The 19,728-nt window shown below is 41.4% G+C and overlaps 2 protein-coding genes across 5 annotated transcripts in view; one reads left to right on the top strand and one right to left on the bottom strand.

The window, feature by feature from the left end:
- Positions 1-8,866, top strand: part of ZC3H12B (zinc finger CCCH-type containing 12B) — a 37,474-nt gene extending 28,608 nt beyond the window's left edge. For all 4 annotated transcript variants that reach the window (XM_081846998.1, XM_081846999.1, XM_081847001.1 and 1 more), the window contains one exon: positions 775-8,866. In XM_081846998.1, coding sequence (XP_081703124.1) covers positions 775-2,195 — 1,421 coding nt within the window. In that variant the 3' untranslated portion in view covers positions 2,196-8,866. The remainder of the gene's footprint in view (positions 1-774) is intronic.
- A 1,633-nt stretch (positions 8,867-10,499) lies between these two features.
- LAS1L (LAS1 like ribosome biogenesis factor) overlaps positions 10,500-19,728 on the bottom strand; it is a 43,992-nt gene continuing 34,763 nt past the window's right edge. The window contains exon 14 of the mRNA XM_081847104.1: positions 10,500-10,847. Within this exon, the coding sequence (XP_081703230.1) occupies positions 10,757-10,847 (91 nt within the window). The 3' untranslated portion in view covers positions 10,500-10,756. The remainder of the gene's footprint in view (positions 10,848-19,728) is intronic.

Raw genomic sequence — 19,728 nt, 5'->3', positions numbered from 1 at the left:
TGGAAGATCTTGGAGAGTTGCTGCCAATCATAGCAGACAGTGTTAGGCTTGATAGATTAATGGCCCTAATCTGTATATGGTTATTCCCTGTGCTTCTATGAGTGGGAATTTAAACCGGAGTCTTTATTACACTCACACCAGTACCTGCTCTTGCTACCTTCAGGGAGGTTTATATCACTTAAGTAAGATAAATACATACAGTGACTGGATTGTAGAACATATATAGCACATATTTGGGTCTGCTAACAAAGGAAATGTGATGGCTGTTAATAGTTCATTCTAGCATTGACTGTTACAATGCATTTAAAGGACCTTGGGTTGTATCCATCTATGTAATGTTCCAAATTGACTCATTGAAATCAATGAACAAGTTAAGAATTGTATCCAACTAAGTTTTATTCATAGTAGATGCACTGAAATTAATGGACCCAAATTAACCATTTTCATTAATTACAATGGCTTACTTTGACCAGGGCTAGCTAGCATTGGCTATAACCCTTACTCATTACTAACTTGAGTCCATTGAGTTCAGTGGGTCTAGTCCAGGCATTCCCAAACTCTGCCTTCCAGCTGTTTTGGGACTACAATTCCCATTATCCCTCACCACTGGTCCTGTTATCTAGGAATGATGGGAGCTGTAGTCCCGAAACAGCTGGAGGGCCGAGTTTGGGGATGCCTGGGCTAGTCTAAGTATGACTCTGACACAACCTCCTGTGCTTAGCTAGATATTGCTTGCAAAGACCATGCCTAATATGGGAGATTTTTCCCCAACAGGGAAGAAATGCACCTATGGACACAAGTGTAAATATTACCACCCGGAACGAGCAAACCAGCCCCTGAGATCCGTAGCTGATGAGCTTCGCATCAGTGCCAAATTATCCGCTGTGAAAACGATGAGTGAAGGAGCACTGGCTAAATGTGGCACAGGAGCAGCCCTTTCCAAAGGGGAAATAACTTCAGAAGTGAAGCGCATTGCTCCCAAACGTCAGTCAGATCCAAGCATTCGGTCTGTTCCTGTGGAACCCGAAGATAGACTTTCAATGGTGCGGAAGTCTGAGGCTAATTCTGTCCCCTCCCTTGTTTCAGCATTAAGCGTCCCAACCATTCCACCTTCCAAAAGTCACGCTGTTGGGGCATTAAATACCCGGTCAGCAAGCAGCCCTGTACCTGGTTCATCTCAATTCACACATCAGAAATCCTCACTAGAACACATGGCCAGTGTACAGTATCCTCCGATCCTGGTCACTAATAGCCATGGCTCTTCAATGAACTATGCAGATCAGTACCCAAAGTATGAGTCTTTGGGGGACCATGGCTATTATTCAATGCTCAGTGACTTCTCCAATTTGAGTATTAGTAGCATGCATAGCACAGATTACTATGGGGCTGATGTAGACCAAAGTTTATACTCAAGAAATTCAAGCCCCTGTCCAGACAGTTGCTTAAGCCATACAAGCAATGATTCGTACTCCTCATATACAGACTTATATATGGGTCTGGGGGATGGGAGCCCAGAAGACAGTGTGAAGGTTCACCGACTCCCACCTCAAAGCCGCCTTCAGCCTTTCTCCCATGGTTATCATGAGTCCTTAACAAGAGTTCAGAGCTATAGCCCTGAAGGGTCTAAACATATTCACAAGCATTCACTTTCCCATTTAGCACTGCACATCCAACACCCAGTTGTTGGGGCTAGGTCCAGTTGCCCAGGGGACTACCCTGTGCCTCCAACTGTTCACCCATCAGCCACTACCCAGCCAAGTCGTGCCCTCGTTATGACGAGAATGGATAGTGTTTCTGATTCGCGTCTTTATGAAAGCAATCCCACACGACAAAAAAGGCCACCGCTCTGTCGAGAGCAGCATGCCAGTTGGGATCCATTGCCATGTCCGACCGATACCTACCCTTACCATCCCTACCCACTGAGCAACAACCTCATGCAACCATCTTATGAGCCTGTAATGGTGAGAAGTGTGCCAGAGAAGATGGAGCAGATCTGGAGGAATCCTTGGGTTGGAATCTGTGGTGACCCACAAGAACCACACATAATCCCAGAGCACCAGTATCAAACCTATAAGAATCTCTGTAATATTTTTCCAGCTAGCGTTGTCCTCTCGGTGATGGAGAAGAATCCCCACATGACAGACGCACAACAGTTGGCAGCTATGATTGTTGCCAAATTGAGAACAGGACGTTAATAAAGATCCTTCATTTTGAATTTCTAAAGATAAATAATTGAAAATTCTGTACATTCTGGGGAATGTAGGTGATATGCTCTATTTGTTAAAAGGTTTTAATTGCAGTATACAATTCTGTATATTATTGTAGTGATTATATTTAAAATATGCATGAAGCATTTTGAAAAAGCAGATTGTATAATAAATATGAGTATTTAATGATTTTTAAAGCAGGGATTTTTGAAAAAAGGCATTTTACAGGAAGTGCATACCTTATGCATGGATGTATCATTTATTGAATCTAAAAAGGTCATATGTTGGTATGTCCAAAACAGGTCCTTCAAAACAGCAATTATATTGCATGACTCATTGTATAGTCTTCAGTATTAACTGACATATGTTGCTCCAACATAACATTGGGTTTTTACAATAAACTCTGTGCACTTGGACATCCTCACAAGCAGAAGCCTGCTCTTCTTAAATATCCTTCACAGAACTACAATAAAACAAGCCCAGTCAGTTGACATGCCTTGTGTTCACAGAGGGCTTTTGCACCTATCTAGTGGCTCCAGCATGAGGAGGCTTTTGTGGGGAGGCTTAGTTCTCTGGGGAATACACTTTTTGTGCAGTGGAAATACCTTTTTGCACATGAGGAGCATTATCCAACCTTGAAGGGAATGGGGCTGGGGCTGGGGAGCAGTGAATGTTTCTCTTGGACCTTCTAGATAGCTTGAGCTTCTGCCCTTTGGGAAAAAGAACATGGCCGGCTTGCAAACATGTTAATAATTCTCAGCTAAATACTGTTGTAATCTGCACTGTTACCATAGGCGTGTACAATACATTTCACTAGGGTGTGCACCCAGGGATTTTAATTTTTAAGGTGAACATTTCTTGAATATATACTCATACTCAGTCACAAAGGACATTATTTTTATCTATCAAACTAAGGAAACTAAAACTTAATTAAACTTACTTTTTTAAATCAACAACTAAACCCTCCTTTAAATATGCAAACGTAGAAAATGAGGCACAAAATACCAGATCTGTGGTGTAGTGATTACCAGGTGTATACAAAATACAGTCAGTTTTCATGATCTGTATAAGGAGCTAACCCAAATTGACCAAAGCAGATTAAGATTTTTTCATGTTCCTGTTGTGTAGAATGGGACATTGCCCACCAGATGTGAGTAACAGGTGGTGAGTGGAGCTCTGACAGAGACAGAGCTATGAAACAAACAGATACAAGCAGAAAGAAAAGGCTGGAATGGATATGCAACTTCTTCTTGTCCTCTTCTAGAGACAAACACAGGCAGACACCGCCTATACATTACAGTTTTATTCCAGCCTTTTAATCCTGCCTGTGTCTCCCTTCATCTGCTTCCCTACTCTCCTCTCTTGTACCTTTGTCTCTCCCTGCCCCACTGCTTCCCTAGTGGCAGCTGAGGGAGCTGGGTTGCCACTCCACACTCTATCCTCATCACAATCCAGTTTTTTGTTTTTTTTAAAGGTTCTGCTAAGCACACCAGCATTCCCTATGTGCACGCCTATGGCTTTTACAGATCGTTACAATTGGCATTTCTAGCCTTTTCAGTACAGTCCAGAAAGCAGAGAAGTTGTAGCATCTGCAATCTGAATTCGGCTTTCCTGTTCTTGTGCGTTGACCAAAGACATGCCGAGAACGTGTGCTGGAGGATGCCAATGAATAAATATGCAAAGTATTTTTAAAAATCCAGTTCATTTTTATTAGTGTTGGACAGCAGGCTAGTTTTCAAATGGGTGCTCTAGAATTGGGTTTACTGCAAACTTGCTTCAGTTTTGCACTTTGAAATCCATGCAAAGGTGAGCATTTGCTTCCTGGAACTCCCTGTTTGACAGGCCAGAATCATCATTCTATGGGTGGCAATGTTTGCACAATGAGTATCCTTTGCTCCAGGGTGGGCAATTTAGTAGCTAAATGTCTCCCACAAGAGGCATTTATGGCGGTGGTGGCTCTTTTGTTTTCTTTTTTAAGGCTGCACTGACTGGACACCCTTTTTAAATCCAAATGTGTATTTCAACATTTTGAACCACTACTAACTCGATATGTCTCGAGCTAGGACTTGTTGACTTCTACTGTAGTTTTTTTTCATGAAAGTCGAGAAGGCCTGGTTTCTGGCCTTTTGTTTCTTCATGAGAAGGTGTGACACTGCCTAAATGTTTCTTACTATGAAACACGGAACGTGAGGCTGCAGTCAGGGTTGTTTCTGGTGTTTTGATAATGGCTTGCAAGCTGCTTTTGGGTTATATGTTGATCCCAGTCTAAAAAAACCCAAAGGAAACCCCAAGCCCTCTACTTGATTGATTGCACTAATCCTAAAATGGCTGCTGGTGGCCCATTTCTATTTTGTGTTGAGTACACTTCAAGAGGGATGTGCTTGCATTAAGTTGGACAGCTCAACAGGTGGTAATAATTCTGTCACATGCTGATCCAGTCTGTTTGCCTACAACCACACAGGGTCCAGAGTGTTTGTGCTCAACATGGGCCAGGCAGTGCCTATAGCAGCATGCAGCACAATGGTGGCAAAAGGGTGGGCAAGGAAACTTGGCTATCTTGCTGTGCTCCTGCTTGAGTGCACAACTGAAGACCCAAGACTGTTGGTAGGTGCTGTCTTGACACATTCTTCTAAATGCAGTACAAGATGAGGATATTGGTTTACCTACAGTATCTTTGTAATCTCAAGGTCCCCTGCCTTCATGATGTCATAATCGGTTTTCAAAAAGTGGTGCGAGTTCAAATGCTGAGCTCAAAGCGAGTAACAATAACCACAGTAGCATTAAAAAACATGAAACATTGCAGTCTATATTATATCAAATGCAGTCGCATGCAGGTAAAGGAAACAACAAAATCATACTAATTGAAACAATTACTACTATTCAATAGTAATTCAAAATATAGGAAAGAGTGGCTGACCACCAGCCCTGTGCCAGATGGCATTCTTCAGGAAGGGGCTGCTGCTTCACTCAGTGTAGGGAGCACACTCCCAGGCATTTATTTTCAAGTGTTAGAATACCTGGGGGTCTAATGATGAAACACAAAAGTTGCTGCTTTTTCCAGGTAACTACAGAAAATTGTTGCTGAAGAACTAGTGGCAAACAGGTGGTTTGTCATGGTTGCAGGTTGGGTTTCAGCAGGAGGCTGAATCTGCATTAGAACAGAATGGCACACACCGTGTTGGCTTGTGGTTATGTGGGCTGGTGTCCAGAACATCAATTGTCCTCTCTCATCTTTTAAAAGCAAACAGCAGAAATGCAGATCAGCCCTGTAGCTTTAATCTGTGCACCAACACAACCCTTAAAGATACCTGCATTTAAATCTGGAAAACATCTTTTAAAAAAATAAAAATTGGCCAGCTTTTGTCAGAATGGGATTCCTTTATTGTTGCATTTATTTTATACTTCCTTCTCTTGTGTGGTGTAAAAGCAGCTGAGAGCAACGCCTCAAATATCCAGAAACGACCTTTTGTTTGTTGATACAAATTGTATCTTTCTTGATTGTATAAAAAAAAATGTACAAAAGCCATCTCTAGATTAGCTTAAATATTGTATTTTCATCACTATGTTTGTGGCACTGTGTGTCACAGGGGAGTAGCCCATCACAGATTATGAACCTTTTTATTTAAAATGGGCACTTAACAATTTATAGAAAAAACAAAGGTAACTTTTAAAATCCACTTTATTACTATAATGTGCACAGCTAGTGTGTGTGTTTAAGAACACTACTCTGCATAGGTTATATTAAGTCTATTTATTAAATGAATGCATTCCTGCAATTGATATTTTTTGTAAAGCATCAGTGTTAATAATATTGATGTTAATATTTATACAGTTACAGTAAAATTGCTGTACATCCTGCTTTTGTTCTTAACAAAATAACTATTGTATGATTTAGGTTCAATAAGGAATTTTGTGTGCTCACAATTTCTTGCATGGAAATCAGTTTCTGTATGTATAAAAATGGATGTTCTCCATTTTATTCCTATGTTAAGGCAAACTCTTGCAGGGGATCTTGGAAGAGTCTTTTTAGCAAACCTAATGTTGGGCTGAAATTACCTTGAGAGCTTTTATTGGGTTCTAAAATATTTTACTGTTCCCGTCAGTAAATGTTTTTTGTTTGTTTGTGTGCGTGCATGTGTCAGGGGGTTTATATATTGTTTTGTTCCGTATTGAAAAACATTTCAAGCCTTTTTTGAATGCTTTCTTGGGAAGAAATATTGCTGTGAAGATGAAGTGGTTTACTGTAACACAGCTTTTCCTAAACAATGGTTCCCAAATTTTTCTGCTGTACAAGGAAGAAGAGGTGAATGAAAATTTTGAAGCAGTATGCAAATCTTTTGCTGTCAATTATCTTTCATCAGTGAAACTTTTTTATATATGTTTCCTTTATGCCTTGATCCACTTCTCTTTCTCTCTTGGGAGACTTTTCCCATGCCAGTTCAAAACTGACATTTCACTGCCTTCATCTCTAATTGCAGAATTTCTTCTAAAAGTAGAAGGGATGGTATAAAAACAAGTCACAGTCGCCTACATTGTAAATATAAGACTTTACTTTAAAATGCTCTTTTTGAGAGTACAGTATTTAATTTTTTAAAATTGTGTACCAAATAACTACAGAATATGTATCTATATATAAATTTAAAATAGCCCAGGTAACAGCAATCTTTCACTTGTAAAATATTTTAATTTTCTCTTAATTTATTATTGAAGAGTAGTTAATGTTCACTTAGGCAACTGAGTTGTGTCTGAAAAACCCAAAAGGTAGGTTAGGAAGCAATCTTAAGTAATTTTGTAAATATTAAATGTTGTTCTGTGTTTTTGCTTGTACACACATATTTGACTACTATTAATTCTATTGTACTATTGAGCTGCAGTATTTTGCTTTTCTTAATTTGTAGAACTAAACATAACTGTTTAATTGTTGTAAAAATTTATAAAATCTCTTTGGGTTTTTTTGTTGACCCAAATATAATGTAAGTCTCAATGACAAAGAGTGAAGATAGACTTTACAGCCCATTGCCCTGATCCAGCAAGAGCAATGCAAACAGGGAAGCTGGCTTCCACAAGTGCAACAGAGGCAGGTGGTACATCATGATAGCAATCTATACTCCATTGAATTAGTTGGATGTGCTGTTTTATGCCGAAGAGAATTCTCCACCCCCTTGTCGGGGCAGTGAAGCTACAGCTGGGTCAGGGCCAGCATGTGGTGTCTGTAATCAGTGTAATATTTTGTGCAATGTTTTTATATACAGCTGCGTGTTTCAGGCATCCACTGGCATGGGCATGTGTGTAAGTTTTGTAAAAAGTTTTATATATATATCTATAAAATGGCTGAGATAATCGCCAAAGCATCATCTTGCAGGGGACAGAAAACATGCTTTCCCTTTAAAATGTGAAAATCAATGCTTACACAACAGTGGCCCTATTTGCATGTAACTGCAAGCCAAAACAAGAATGAGCAAGTGTGTGGGTACCCAGAGTAAAAATCTGGTCTTTCTGCTGATGTGCTACCTGGAGCCAACCTTAGCTGGAGCTAAGCCATAAGTATGTTGGATGTGGGTCTGAGCTTTGTGGCCTGTCTTCCCCCAACAAGCCATGAGTGGTAAAGAAAGAACATACCTTATATGTTGGGAGCAAGACAAACCACATGTAACACTGTGGCTGTGCCTTAGCTCTGGGTATTGTGGTACCACAAGAACAGGCAGAGTGAAACGGTTGCGATTTTCACTATGGGTATCTGCTGCTTGCGGAGCCATAGTTTGGCTTAGTGTTAACTGTGAACCGGGCCTCTTAATAATTTTTTTCTTGCAATTCAGTTGAAGACATTTCTCTGCAATACTTAACCAATGAAGTACTGTAGTGACTTTCCACAGGGCCTGATGCCATTCAGCAGCTTCATAATACCAATGAAAAAACAGCCTTTTTTTTCACTAGAGTGGATTCCTTAAGAGGTGTATGGTGTCAGGGCAAGACAAGACAGTGGCACAAATTTGAACCCATACTTGCAGGGTTCACTACAGAGAAGTCATTAGTGCCATGTTAGTCACTTGGATAAATAATCTGTGAAGTGTTGCTATATTTTGATCTGCCAAATAATAGCTTACAAGCATCACACGTACAGGACTTCTGAATGTTTTTGTGTTCAGCATTACAAAAAATGTTAGAAATCTTGCCAGAAATTGTAGTCAATCAACCACTGCTGATGAGTCACCATGTTAGCGTAACTTTAATAGGAGCTTTACAGAGTCCACTGAAATAAGTGGATATTCAGCAACAGAAATAAGTAGATATTCAGCAATCACCAAGTTCGTGACTTTGAGGATCTTTTAATTTTCTGTGACAGGGCTGCAATGTATATGCGCATATGCACACTAGTACAAATGTCACTGTCATTTCATGCTCAAAGAATGCAAGCACCCATTTATTTATGAAACAGCTTAATAGTCGCTTCCAGCTTGCTTGGATTTTGACCTTTAATTTTCTGGTGAGTGGTGTGGGCAGCAAATATTTCTGTTTAAATGCATCTCAAAGGTGGATATGGTGGGGGTGGAAGGGATCCTTGTTTTCTCCACTCCACCCCATTAGCAGGTTTTGTGTAGATGTTTTGTATCTAGGCATTTATATTAATGTATTCAATAAACTGAGTCACTTGGTCAGTACCTCTCAAGTCTCTTGTGCATTTCTTTTTGTGGCCAATACCCGCCAGTCTAAATCTTGCAAATTTGAAGTTGTATTGAAGCCTTAAGCCATAGGTCTTAAACCAGCGGTTCAGGACCCACGTGCCAATCTCTCAGCTAGGCCTGGAGGATGCAACCTTTTATTCTCTTTCCTTTTGTGAGATTTTCCTCCCCATTTTGTCCCAGCCCAGCCTTGCCTCCCCACCCACTGCTGGAAACCTGCTGCCTGGCCTTGAAAGAGGATTTTCATCTGATTTCAGCTGCCTCACTGATCTTCATTTGACTTGGAATAGAGGGGTTGGGCAGGAAGAAAAGGTGGGGATCCCAGTTGAATTGAATGGGTTCATTCATGCATTAAGTCTACTGAGGGTCCAGTCCCCTTGAATGTTTTATATCTCCCTGTCTCTCATCCATCCAAGTTTGGATCGGATTTCTATTGCTTTGCTGTATGGGTTAAATTCTCTGAAGAATAATAATTTGGGAATAAGAATTCATGGGTTCAGCTAGGGTAGGGCTTATCTTTTTCCTTCCTCCCCAGGTAAATGTATTCTGATAGGATTGTGGGCAATTTCACAGCCTGATCCTTTGGGATAGTTTACTCAGGTTTAACCTTCATGTGCTTCCTCCTCGAGAGGTCCAGAGGGTGGCAACATAACGGGCCTTCTCTGCAATGGCTTCTTGTCTGTGGAATGCTCTACCCAGGGAAATTCGCCTGGTGCCTTCATTATACACCTTTAGGTGCCAGGCAAAAATGTTCCTTTTATTGGGGGGTGTTATTAGGTGGTTTTTATTTTGATTATACATATTGTGGTTTTTATGTTGAGCTTTTCTGTGCCCGCCCTGAGACCTCCGGGTATGGAGTGGTATATAAATTCAATAAATAATGAAATAATAATAATAACCATGGATGGGGCTTAGGATTGCTATGCGTTTCCTCAATAATACCTGAGGGTTATTGCAGTTTTTCACCCAAATCTGAAATGGCAATTCTAATCCAATTTACTTGGGAGCACACCCCGCTGAATAAGTAGGACTTTCTTCTGAGTTGGCATGGGTAGGGATGCACTAGAGTGCTTGCTTACAGAATGATTAGCCATCTTGCTCACTGCCTTCCCATAAATGCTTATTCAGAAGCAAGGTCCATTCATTTAAATGGAGCTGGCTCCAAATTAAGTGGGCTTAGAAGAGCAGCAAACAATTGCAGACAATGTAAGGTTCTGAGGGTACTAAAGCTACTACAAATTTTCCCCTCTACCATTTGAGTTCAGGAAAGTTGACACAAGAAGACAGATGGACAGGTGATTGTGAGAAAGGGAAAGAAGGGAATCTATTGAAGGTTACAGAAATAGGCTCAGCTTCCAAGGGAGTGATAAGTTAATATGCAAGGCCTATGCCTGTCTACTTAGAAATAAGGCCTATTTATTTTAATAGGACTAACTCCCAAGTAAATATGTACAGGACTGTAATTTTTATATTTCAATATTTGATTGAAGATTTATATTGTTTAGTTTCTTTTTAAAAAAATTGTAAAATGGCAAGACTTTCACATGTAGTAAACAAAATAGCATGCCAACACCTCAGCACATGATATGTAATAATAATAATAATAATAATAATAATAATAATAATAATAATAATAATTTTTATTTATACCCCGCCCTCCCCAGCCAAGGCCGGCCGGGCTCAGAGCGGCTTACAAGCAATAATAAAACAAGTTGAATGATTACAACTTAAAAACAAAATTAAAATACAGCATTAAAATATTGAAACATTAAAATATTACAAATGTGGAACATGTATGTATGTGACACTTGCAGTAGTGCCAATTCCGCACACTATATTCTTCTGCACCACCAGCACATCATCCACTTGTTAGAATAGTTGAAGGTCATTTTTGATCTTATGGAGATCGCTCTGGGTCCATAATAATCCCTCAGCAGCAGAGCCACCCCATTCTGAAGAGCTGTAGGAGAAGGGGGGAAAACAGCTTTAAAAACAAATTTTATAAGCAAAAGGGACACAAACACATACCATACTTTTTGTGTATAAGACAAGGTTTTTTATTGTAAAATAAGGTTTAAAAACTGGGGGCGTCTTATACACGGGTAGTGGGTACAAATCCCATCATCCCTAGCTAGCAGGGGTGAGCTGGGGACCCAAGCTTGAGAAACACTGGACTAACCTATTGAACTCAACTTAAGATATACTAGTGAAGAGGGTTTCACAACTATAATCACCTTTGCCTATTCCAGGATTAAATAATGGTTACTTCTGAATGTAAATTCCACATTGCACACACAGAAAACTGTGCCCAACAGCTGTTTTGTTCTCTGGAGGAAAGAAGGAATTCCCCTAACAAAATGCCAATACAACCAGCAAGGGACCTGCCAGTGACAGAGCAGAAACTGATATTTTAACAGAACCATCCTTGGTTAAAAAGTAAATACAGCAGAAGGTGCTTCCAGACAACTTGTTTATTCAGCGTTCATGCATCTCTGTTTGACTATATTAGGAACATTTATTCTGGATTGTTTTCAAGGGTGATAGATGATTCTGCAACAGAAAAACTGTTATCCCACACTTTCCAGAGCATTTCCCCATCACCTTCCTTACTGCAAGAAGTCAGATCTTTTGGGGAAGTGTGTTTGCTGCATAAGACTTCCAAATCAACTATAATTTTGCAAGCTGAATTCATCAAGATGTGATTTAATCCCTCCTGAACACAGTGACAGCCTGGGAACGCCCTGTGTTCAGCAGGATTTGCCTTCCCTGCTTCTTTACCATCAAATTCGCAAAGTGGTCAACAGCATGTGCAAACCACAATGAAAAGTCCAGCTACAGCTTCATAAAGCTAACATCAAATCAGCCAGTAAGACAGGCAAAATCTGCCCTCCTAAAATTAACTGGCCACTGTGAGGTAAGGTTGGGGTATGCACCTACATATTGGGGTAAGTATCTCAGGTATTCCACACCCAAGATGCTTAGAGCTGGTAAACCTGCTTAAGGCTATAGCCTTAAGACACATGCCTGCTTCATGTCTGCTGTGGTTTCTAATATCTAACCCCATCAGGCCACATGTGTGTTTTCAACAAGTAGGGAAAGGTTGAAAAGCACCTACAAATTTCCCTAAAGCCAGATATAGTAAAGAATTCCCCTAATGCTAGAGTCAAGAGCCAATCTCATGTTCAAGCTTCTGCATAATCATAGATAAATGAGAGCCTTGGAGAAAAGGTGGAATAAAAAGGTAGCAAAATAAAACAGGCTTGCCCATGTCTCAACATGGCTTGCCAAGTAACACAAATGATTTAACTGAAGATATGCAGTGGGGCTGGTCTACATATGCAGCAGAGCAAGTCATCAGAATGCTGAGGTGGTATTGTGGACCGTACCGCTTCAGACAGCTGATAAGGGATGCCGGTTTTGGTACCCAACCCCTCATCACAAATCACAATAAAAAAAACCACACAACTGCAAAATGACCTGCAGTTAAACAAAAACAAAAACCAAGCATGCTAGGAAGTTGCTCCCTATTGTGCTAGCATTAGGGTAGCATTAAAAATTGTGAAGCCTGAAGTCTGCAGTCTGTTCTCCCACACCTGAGAACTCTACCACCTCACTCTGTCTTATGCATAGATCAGGCTGTGGTGCAAACCTGAGGAGTGAACACTACAAGCAGAATCATAGTAGAAACAGAGGACAGGCTGCATCTCCACTATAAGATGAAACAAGGTAGTTGGAAATAGCATACTGAGGCACAGGATGGCAGAATAAAATGCTTGTCACAGCTGGAATGTTTCCACCTCATCACTTTCAGGGATGGGACTGGACATTTTAGTTGAGGGCTGTAGTTCAGTGGCAGCACATCTGCTTTGCATGCAAAGCATCCCAGGTTCAATTCCTGGTATCTCCAGATAAGCTACGAATGTACCTTATCTGAAACTGGAGAGCCACGACTAGCAGCCTGACTAAAGACAGTTTGCTATGTTGTAAAATGCAGAGAACTAATAATGCTAGGACGTGGGTGGCGCTGTGGGTAAAATCTCAGCGCCTAGGGCTTGCCGATCGCATGGTCGGTGGTTCGAATCCCCGCGGCGGGGTAAGTTCCCGTCTTTCAGTCCCAGCTCCTGCCCACCTAGCAGTTCGAAAGCATCTAAGTGCAAGTAGATAAATAGGTACCGCTTTATAGCGGGAAGGTAAACGGTGGCAGAAAGGGAATGCTGTTGCTTAAGTGCTAGAATGAAGGCTGCTTCCTGCTGCAAGGCCCACTTCCACCTGGCCCACAGGGGTGGGGCCCACACTCACTTGAACAGCAAAGAGGCTCCTGGGAGGCGGAGGGACATTGCTGGAACAACTCTTGGGTTGGGGCAACTGGATAAAATGTTTTGAACGGTTCTACTTTTGGTTCCTCTGTTTCATTTTTGTCGGGTTGGTGTTGGTTAAATGTTTAGTTGGAGTTGGTGGTTACTTTAATTTGGGTATAATTGGAAACTGTTTATTATTATTGTTATTGGCTTGTCGCTTGTATAGGAGATTTTGTTTTTAATGTTTGATGTTTTGTTTTTTTATATACCCAGCCAGATGGGTGGGATATAAATTTTATATTATTATTATTATTATTATTATTATTATTAGCCTCAGTGAGCATTGCCACTGAGGTAGTCACTTGCAGTCCACTTGCGTCATTGGGAGAGGCACAGCACTGAGTACACTTGTCATAAACTGGACACCATGCTCTTTGAAATTAAAGCACAAAGATTTTTGCCCTTTTCTAGGGCCTGTGTGCCCCTTAAATCTGCTCTAGGGTTTTCCCCAACCCTGTGGAGACTGAGGGATGTCCCCTTGCAGAAATCCTTGCACAGACATGTTAGTTAGACAGCATCTGGGGCTTCTGCAACATCTCTTTGAGTAAGTTATAGCCCATGTAAAGCAAGGCACTTTGTGGAAGTGAGGTTTCTGCCCATCCTCCAAGTTGCAGGCATCAACAGCTCCCTTCCACGGTGATTTATTTCAGAAATCAGCTGCTTCCTGTACATCATTTGAGCCCTTCCTTTTTTGCCCGCAAAAACAGTTGGGGGAAGACAGAGGGGGTAAACCCATCCTCCCCACCATACAGGGAGGTGCAAAGTCTGTGAGAAAAAGAAACAGAGGACCCAACGTCCTTAAATTTCCCACTCAGCCCACAGGGGCTTAGTTCTTAAGAGAGACCTCATAACCAGAGTAACCTCTTTCCTTTCCCTTCCTCAAATAGATACATGCAACCACAAAATTCACACCTCATTGCTAAAGCAAGACCTCATGCTTCTCTTTTGCACTCTCACAGCAGCAGCAGCAGCAGCCTCAAACAGTGACGTAAATCAAACCTCAAGGTGGGATAAGAAAGGCGGAAAGAAAGAGCATCACATACCCTAAGAGGGATGGTGTTTTGAAATGGACTCAAGATAAAAACAAAGAACTCTCGTTAGTCAGTCTATGTTTAGAAACTGAATGGTGGAGGGGGTTTCTGCTACTTATGCAACTGAGGGATGACTGGAAGACAACAGAGAAGAATCTGTAGGTATGAAGAAAAAGGTCAGTGCTATTAACAAATGCATTTATGCTGGTTATGTCCAAACTGAAGCAGACTCATTACTGCTCTTATAATACCCCTGCAAAGCAGGTCACTATTATTATCTTCATGTTGCTGATTGGGATGAAGGGACAGGGCGCTTTCATGGGAAAGGTGAAGTTCAATCCAGATGTTCTGCCACTCTTAGCTCCATTTCTTGGCCACTGTACTTAAGCCAACCCTGTGCTTATTATATCAGTTGTGGCAACTACCACAGAAGTGAATGCTTGGGTGTTGAGTATGCAGTCTGGTTGGAGATGTTCTGAGGTAGGGCCTTCTCAGGAGTGGTTCCCTGTTTGTGGAATCCCCTTCCTGGTGAGGTGCACCTGTCTATCTTGTTATTAATGGTCAGGAGGGATTTAAAAACATTTGTTTTTAACAAACCTCCCTTACCCGGAATTGGGTGGCTGCAAGAGATTGTTCCCAGCAATCTTTAAATGATTAGCCATCATTTAAATATGTAACTGTTTTGATACATTCTTAACCTTTTAACATGTTCTGAGTTTAATTTTTAATTCTATTGTTTTGCTACTTCAATACTTGCAGCACTGGATGCCTTCTGGTAGAAGGATGGGATGAAGATTTAATTAAGAACCAAAAGCCCATCTAGTCCAGCAATCTGTTCTCAACTATAGCTACTCAATATGCCTCAAAAGGAAGCAGAAAAACAGGACTGGACCACAAGAACACCCGTTATCAGTCATTAGATAGATAGATAGATAGATTCTTTATTGTCATTACACAAGTGCAACATTGCACAAGTGCAACGAAATTGGATGCCATCCCTTAAAAACAACAAAAGCAAAACAACAACAACAACCAAACAAACCACATTCCAGCCACACCCACACCCACACCCATCAAACTCCCAGGTCACACTATCGAGTTACTGCATTTAATTAAATTATTAATTTAAATTAATATCATTAAATTATTAATGATAATAATTTGCCTGCTTCCCAATTATACATCCCCAGAGGTAAAGGGAAAGATAAATGACCCCTGGGTGGGCAAGTCCAGTCAAAGGCGACTATGGGGTGCAGCGGCGCTCATCTTGCTTTCAGGCTGAGGGAGCCAGCGTTTGTCCAGACAGCTTTCTGGGTCATGTGGCCAGCATGACTAAACTGCTTCTGGCACAACGTTACACCATGATGAGTGCCAGAGTGTACGGAAACACCATTTACCTTCCTGCCACAGTGGTACCTATTTATATTTTGAACTGCTAGGTTGGCAGAAGCTGGGACAGAGCAACAGGAGCTCACCCTCTTGCATGGATTCAAACCACCAACTTTCTGATCGGCAAGCCCAAGAGGCTCAGTGGTTTAGGCCACAGCACTACCCACATCCCCAGAACAGCAAGGGGGAGGTTAAACAGCAAGACAGCATAAATAAAATAAAATAAATGCACACACTGGAGTGCCCCAGGGCTATCTGCTCCTCCATCCTTGCTGCTGGCAAAAAAATCTACTTGGAAGGGCGAGAGAGGCAAACTGCCCTCTTCAACAATTGTTCCCGCTCACCATTCTCGACAAAGGAGCAGCATCTTCATGCTCCTTCAGATGGATCTAGTATTGCATGAATATTGCACTAAAAATGAAGCCGAACTGGGGCACGCAACCATTTCTGATCATCCAGAAAAGCTCAATTTGGATGTCAACTATTTTCTGTACATCTCTGCCTTCAGTTGTGTGTCAAACAATTCTGCCCTCGCCACACACCGACAGGAAGAAATCAACACCACAGCAGGATCAGAGTTAGAACAGTTAAGCAAGTGGGACAGGAGTGGCTATAAATGGCTACAATTGGAGCAGCTGCTGTGGCAACTGACATTATTGCTCTGGTGACAAAATGATGGAAGTTCACAGCACTGGCTCAAATGGACAATTAGGAGCCACCCTGCTGGAAACATCCAACTTTGGGGTAAAAAACTAACCATAAATAGAAGGCCTGCTGCAGAGACCTAAAATAGATGCCGGCCAATCTAGTGTTCAGATTAGTGTTCAATCTAGTGCTCAGACCTCTGGAACAATTTTGTAGCAAAGACTCTATTGTAACATACGCTATTCCCCAATCCTATCTGAGGTCTTTAGGGCAAGAAAAATATTTGTAACTTGGGCTGTTAAAGTTAAAGGTAAAGGGACCCCTGACCATTAGGTCCAGTTGTGACTGACTCTGGGGTTGCGGCGCTCATCTCGCTTTATTAGCTGAGGGAGCCGGTGTACAGCTTCCGAGTCGTGTGGCCAGCATGACTAAGCTGCTTCTGGCGAATGAGAGCAGCGCATGGAAACGCCGTTTACCTTCCTGCCGTATTTTTTGCTCTATAAGACACACCAGTCCATAAGACGCACCTAGTTTTTGGAGGAGGAAAACAAGGAAAAAAAATTTCTGAATCTCAGAAGCCAGAACAACAAGAGGGATCGCTGCTTTCGCTGCTGTTCTGGCTTCTGGGATAGCTGCGCAGCCTGCATTCGCTCCATAAGACGCACACACATTTCCCCTTACTTTTTAGGAGGGAAAAAGTGAGTCTTATAGAGCAAAAAATACAGTATTTATCTACCTGCACTTTGACATGCTTTCGAACTGCTAGGTTGGCAGAAGCAGGGACCGAGCAACGGGAGCTCACCCCGTCGCGGGGATTCGAACTGCCGACCTCCTGATCAGCAAGTCCTAGGCTCTGTCGTTTAACCCACAGCGCCACCTGCGTCCCTTAACTTGGGCTGTTACCAGATTGCAGAAGTCTGAACCACACAAGTTTTTTTTAATCAATTTGCTTAATAAATAGGAGTGAACATGGATAGAAACTAATATTCAAATGCTGTTTATTTATGGTCTACCAACCACAGATAAAATAAAAATTTACAGAATGTGAAGCATTTAAGATGGCTAAAAGCAGAAAAAGCTATCAAAGATTGCTACATTTATGAATTTTGCAACTTGCTCCATCATTCAAAAAGTTCAAGCCCTCCATGAAAGTGGTCAAGAGAAATTCTGAAGGGCATTCAATGAAGGACTGTGTAATGGAGCATATCAGTTCCTATGTACACTTGTAAAAATGCTTTTAAAAAAGAACAGGTAAAACAAAATATACGTCTTTGTTGTTGAAAGTGCACAATCTTTTACTTATAGGAGCTTTGTAATATATACCCCCTAGAAGCTTTGAGGATAAAGCATTCGTCTGAGCCAAGGAAAAATGTTTTCTGTATTTAGGAACAGACAGAAACTTTAAATAAGGCATCCCATTGCTAGAATTAGGACATAGTTAACCAAACAATTGGGTTAAGGCCTCTGGGCTCCTGAAGGTCAATATCATTTCATATGACAAACATTTATTGAATATATAAATTGTTCAGACTATTGCGGTAATCCACCCAGCACTCATGAGAAAATGTGGTGTGATCTCAGAGTAATCAAATGAAACTTTAACATGTGGCATAATATAATAATAAAAATTTTGTTAGAACTAGCTATTTGTTGTTTACTGTTGTAGCAATTGTTTTCTCAAAATTTATCTTCTGTACCATGAAAATAAATAAAATCATTATTTTAAAAAATATGATTCTATATAACAATATACTTAAGCTCACCGTTAATGGGTCAGCTTAGCCAAATACCATCTTCACATACCTGGTGCCCTTTTGACACTTTGAACTATGACTGCTGCCAGCTTCAACCTAGCACTTGTGTGCTGGCTGGAATTGATAGATGTAGTCCAAAACATATGGGGGACACCAGATTGGGTAAGGCTGGGCAGTTCCTTCACATGAAGGAAAAGAGTGCCTTTAAAGAAAAGTGGAAAACATGTAGGCCCCAGTTCAAGTAACACAGCATGCTGGCTAAGCCCAGTACAAGGGCTTCTGCTAGCATAATGGTGCTTTCTCTCCACTCCTTGCCTGTATTTGCTCTGGAGGGTTGGCGAGACCCCCTGAACAGTGCACAGGGAGAAAGCAGGGGATCATTCTGTCTGGCAGAACTGCTAGCATGGACAGAAGATCAGATGAGTGTGGCACTGAATTGCTCTCATACTGTTTTTGTATGTTACATACAGGGGTTGCTGCAGATACAGTCAACTGTGAGGGAGGAGGGAGGAATAGATGCTACTGGATGACAGGGAGAAGGCAGAATTGCTCAACACCTACTTTGCCTCTGTCTTCACCCAAAAGGAAAGCAATGCCCAACCTGATGATAACAGAATAAATGATGCAAGTAGGGAGCTGAAGCCCAAGATAGGAAACAGGTCGTAAAGGAACATCTAGCTACGTTAAATGAATTCAAATCTCCAGGGCCTGGTCAGCTGCTCCCAAGGGTACTAACAGAGCTCATGGATGTAATCTCAGAGCCTCTGCCTAAAGTATTTGAGAATTCTTGGAGAATAGGTGAGGTCCTTGTAGACTGGAGGTGGAGAGATGTTGTCCCTCTCTTCAAAATGTGGAAAAAGAAGAAGACCCAGGTATCTACTAACCAGGAAAGGGTCTAGAACAAATAATTAAATGGTCAACTATGAGTACTAATACCCAGCACGGGTTTCTCAAAAACAAGTCATGCCAAACACATCTCATTTCTTTTTTCAATAAGTTACAAGCTTGGTAGATCAGGTGAATGCTGTGTACATAGTGTATCTTGATTTCAGTAATGCTTTTGACAACGTCTCCCACGGTACTCTTGCAGAGAAGCTGATAAAATGTGAGCTAGATGAGATAACTCTTAGGTTGATTTGTAATTGGCTGTCTGTCTGAACCAAAGAGTGCTGTCCTGGGCCCATTGCTGTAATAGTACCAGTCTATTCTGCCTTGGTCAGACCCCATTGGAAGTACTGGGTCCAGTTCTGGGTGCCACAATTTAAGAAGGATAGTGACAAGCTGGAATGTGTGCAGAGGAGGGCATCCAAGATGAACAAGGGTCTGGAAACCAAGCTGTATGAGGAATGGTTGAGGGAGTTGGGTATGTTTAGCCAGGAAAAGAGGAGACTGAGAGTAGCCATGATAGCCATCTTCAAATATCTCAAGGGCTTTTGGGTGGTAAGAGCTGTTTGACAGTGGAATAGAATCGTCTCTCTTGGCAAGTGGTGGACTCTCCTTCATCGGAGGTTTTTAAGCAGAAGCTGGATAGCCAATGGCTTTAAGCTACAAGAAAGGAGATTCTGACAAAAGATCAGGAAGAACTTTTTAAGGTTGGATGGCCATCTGTCCTGGATGCTTTATTCCTGCATTGCAGGAGATTGGATTAGATGATACTCAGGGTC

Source organism: Podarcis erhardii (assembly GCF_964252035.2).
Source record: "Podarcis erhardii genome assembly, chromosome: Z".
Classification (NCBI taxonomy): Eukaryota; Metazoa; Chordata; class Lepidosauria; order Squamata; family Lacertidae; genus Podarcis; species Podarcis erhardii.
Note: the sequence above shows the minus strand (reverse complement) of the source record. Positions and strands in the feature narration are given on the sequence as shown.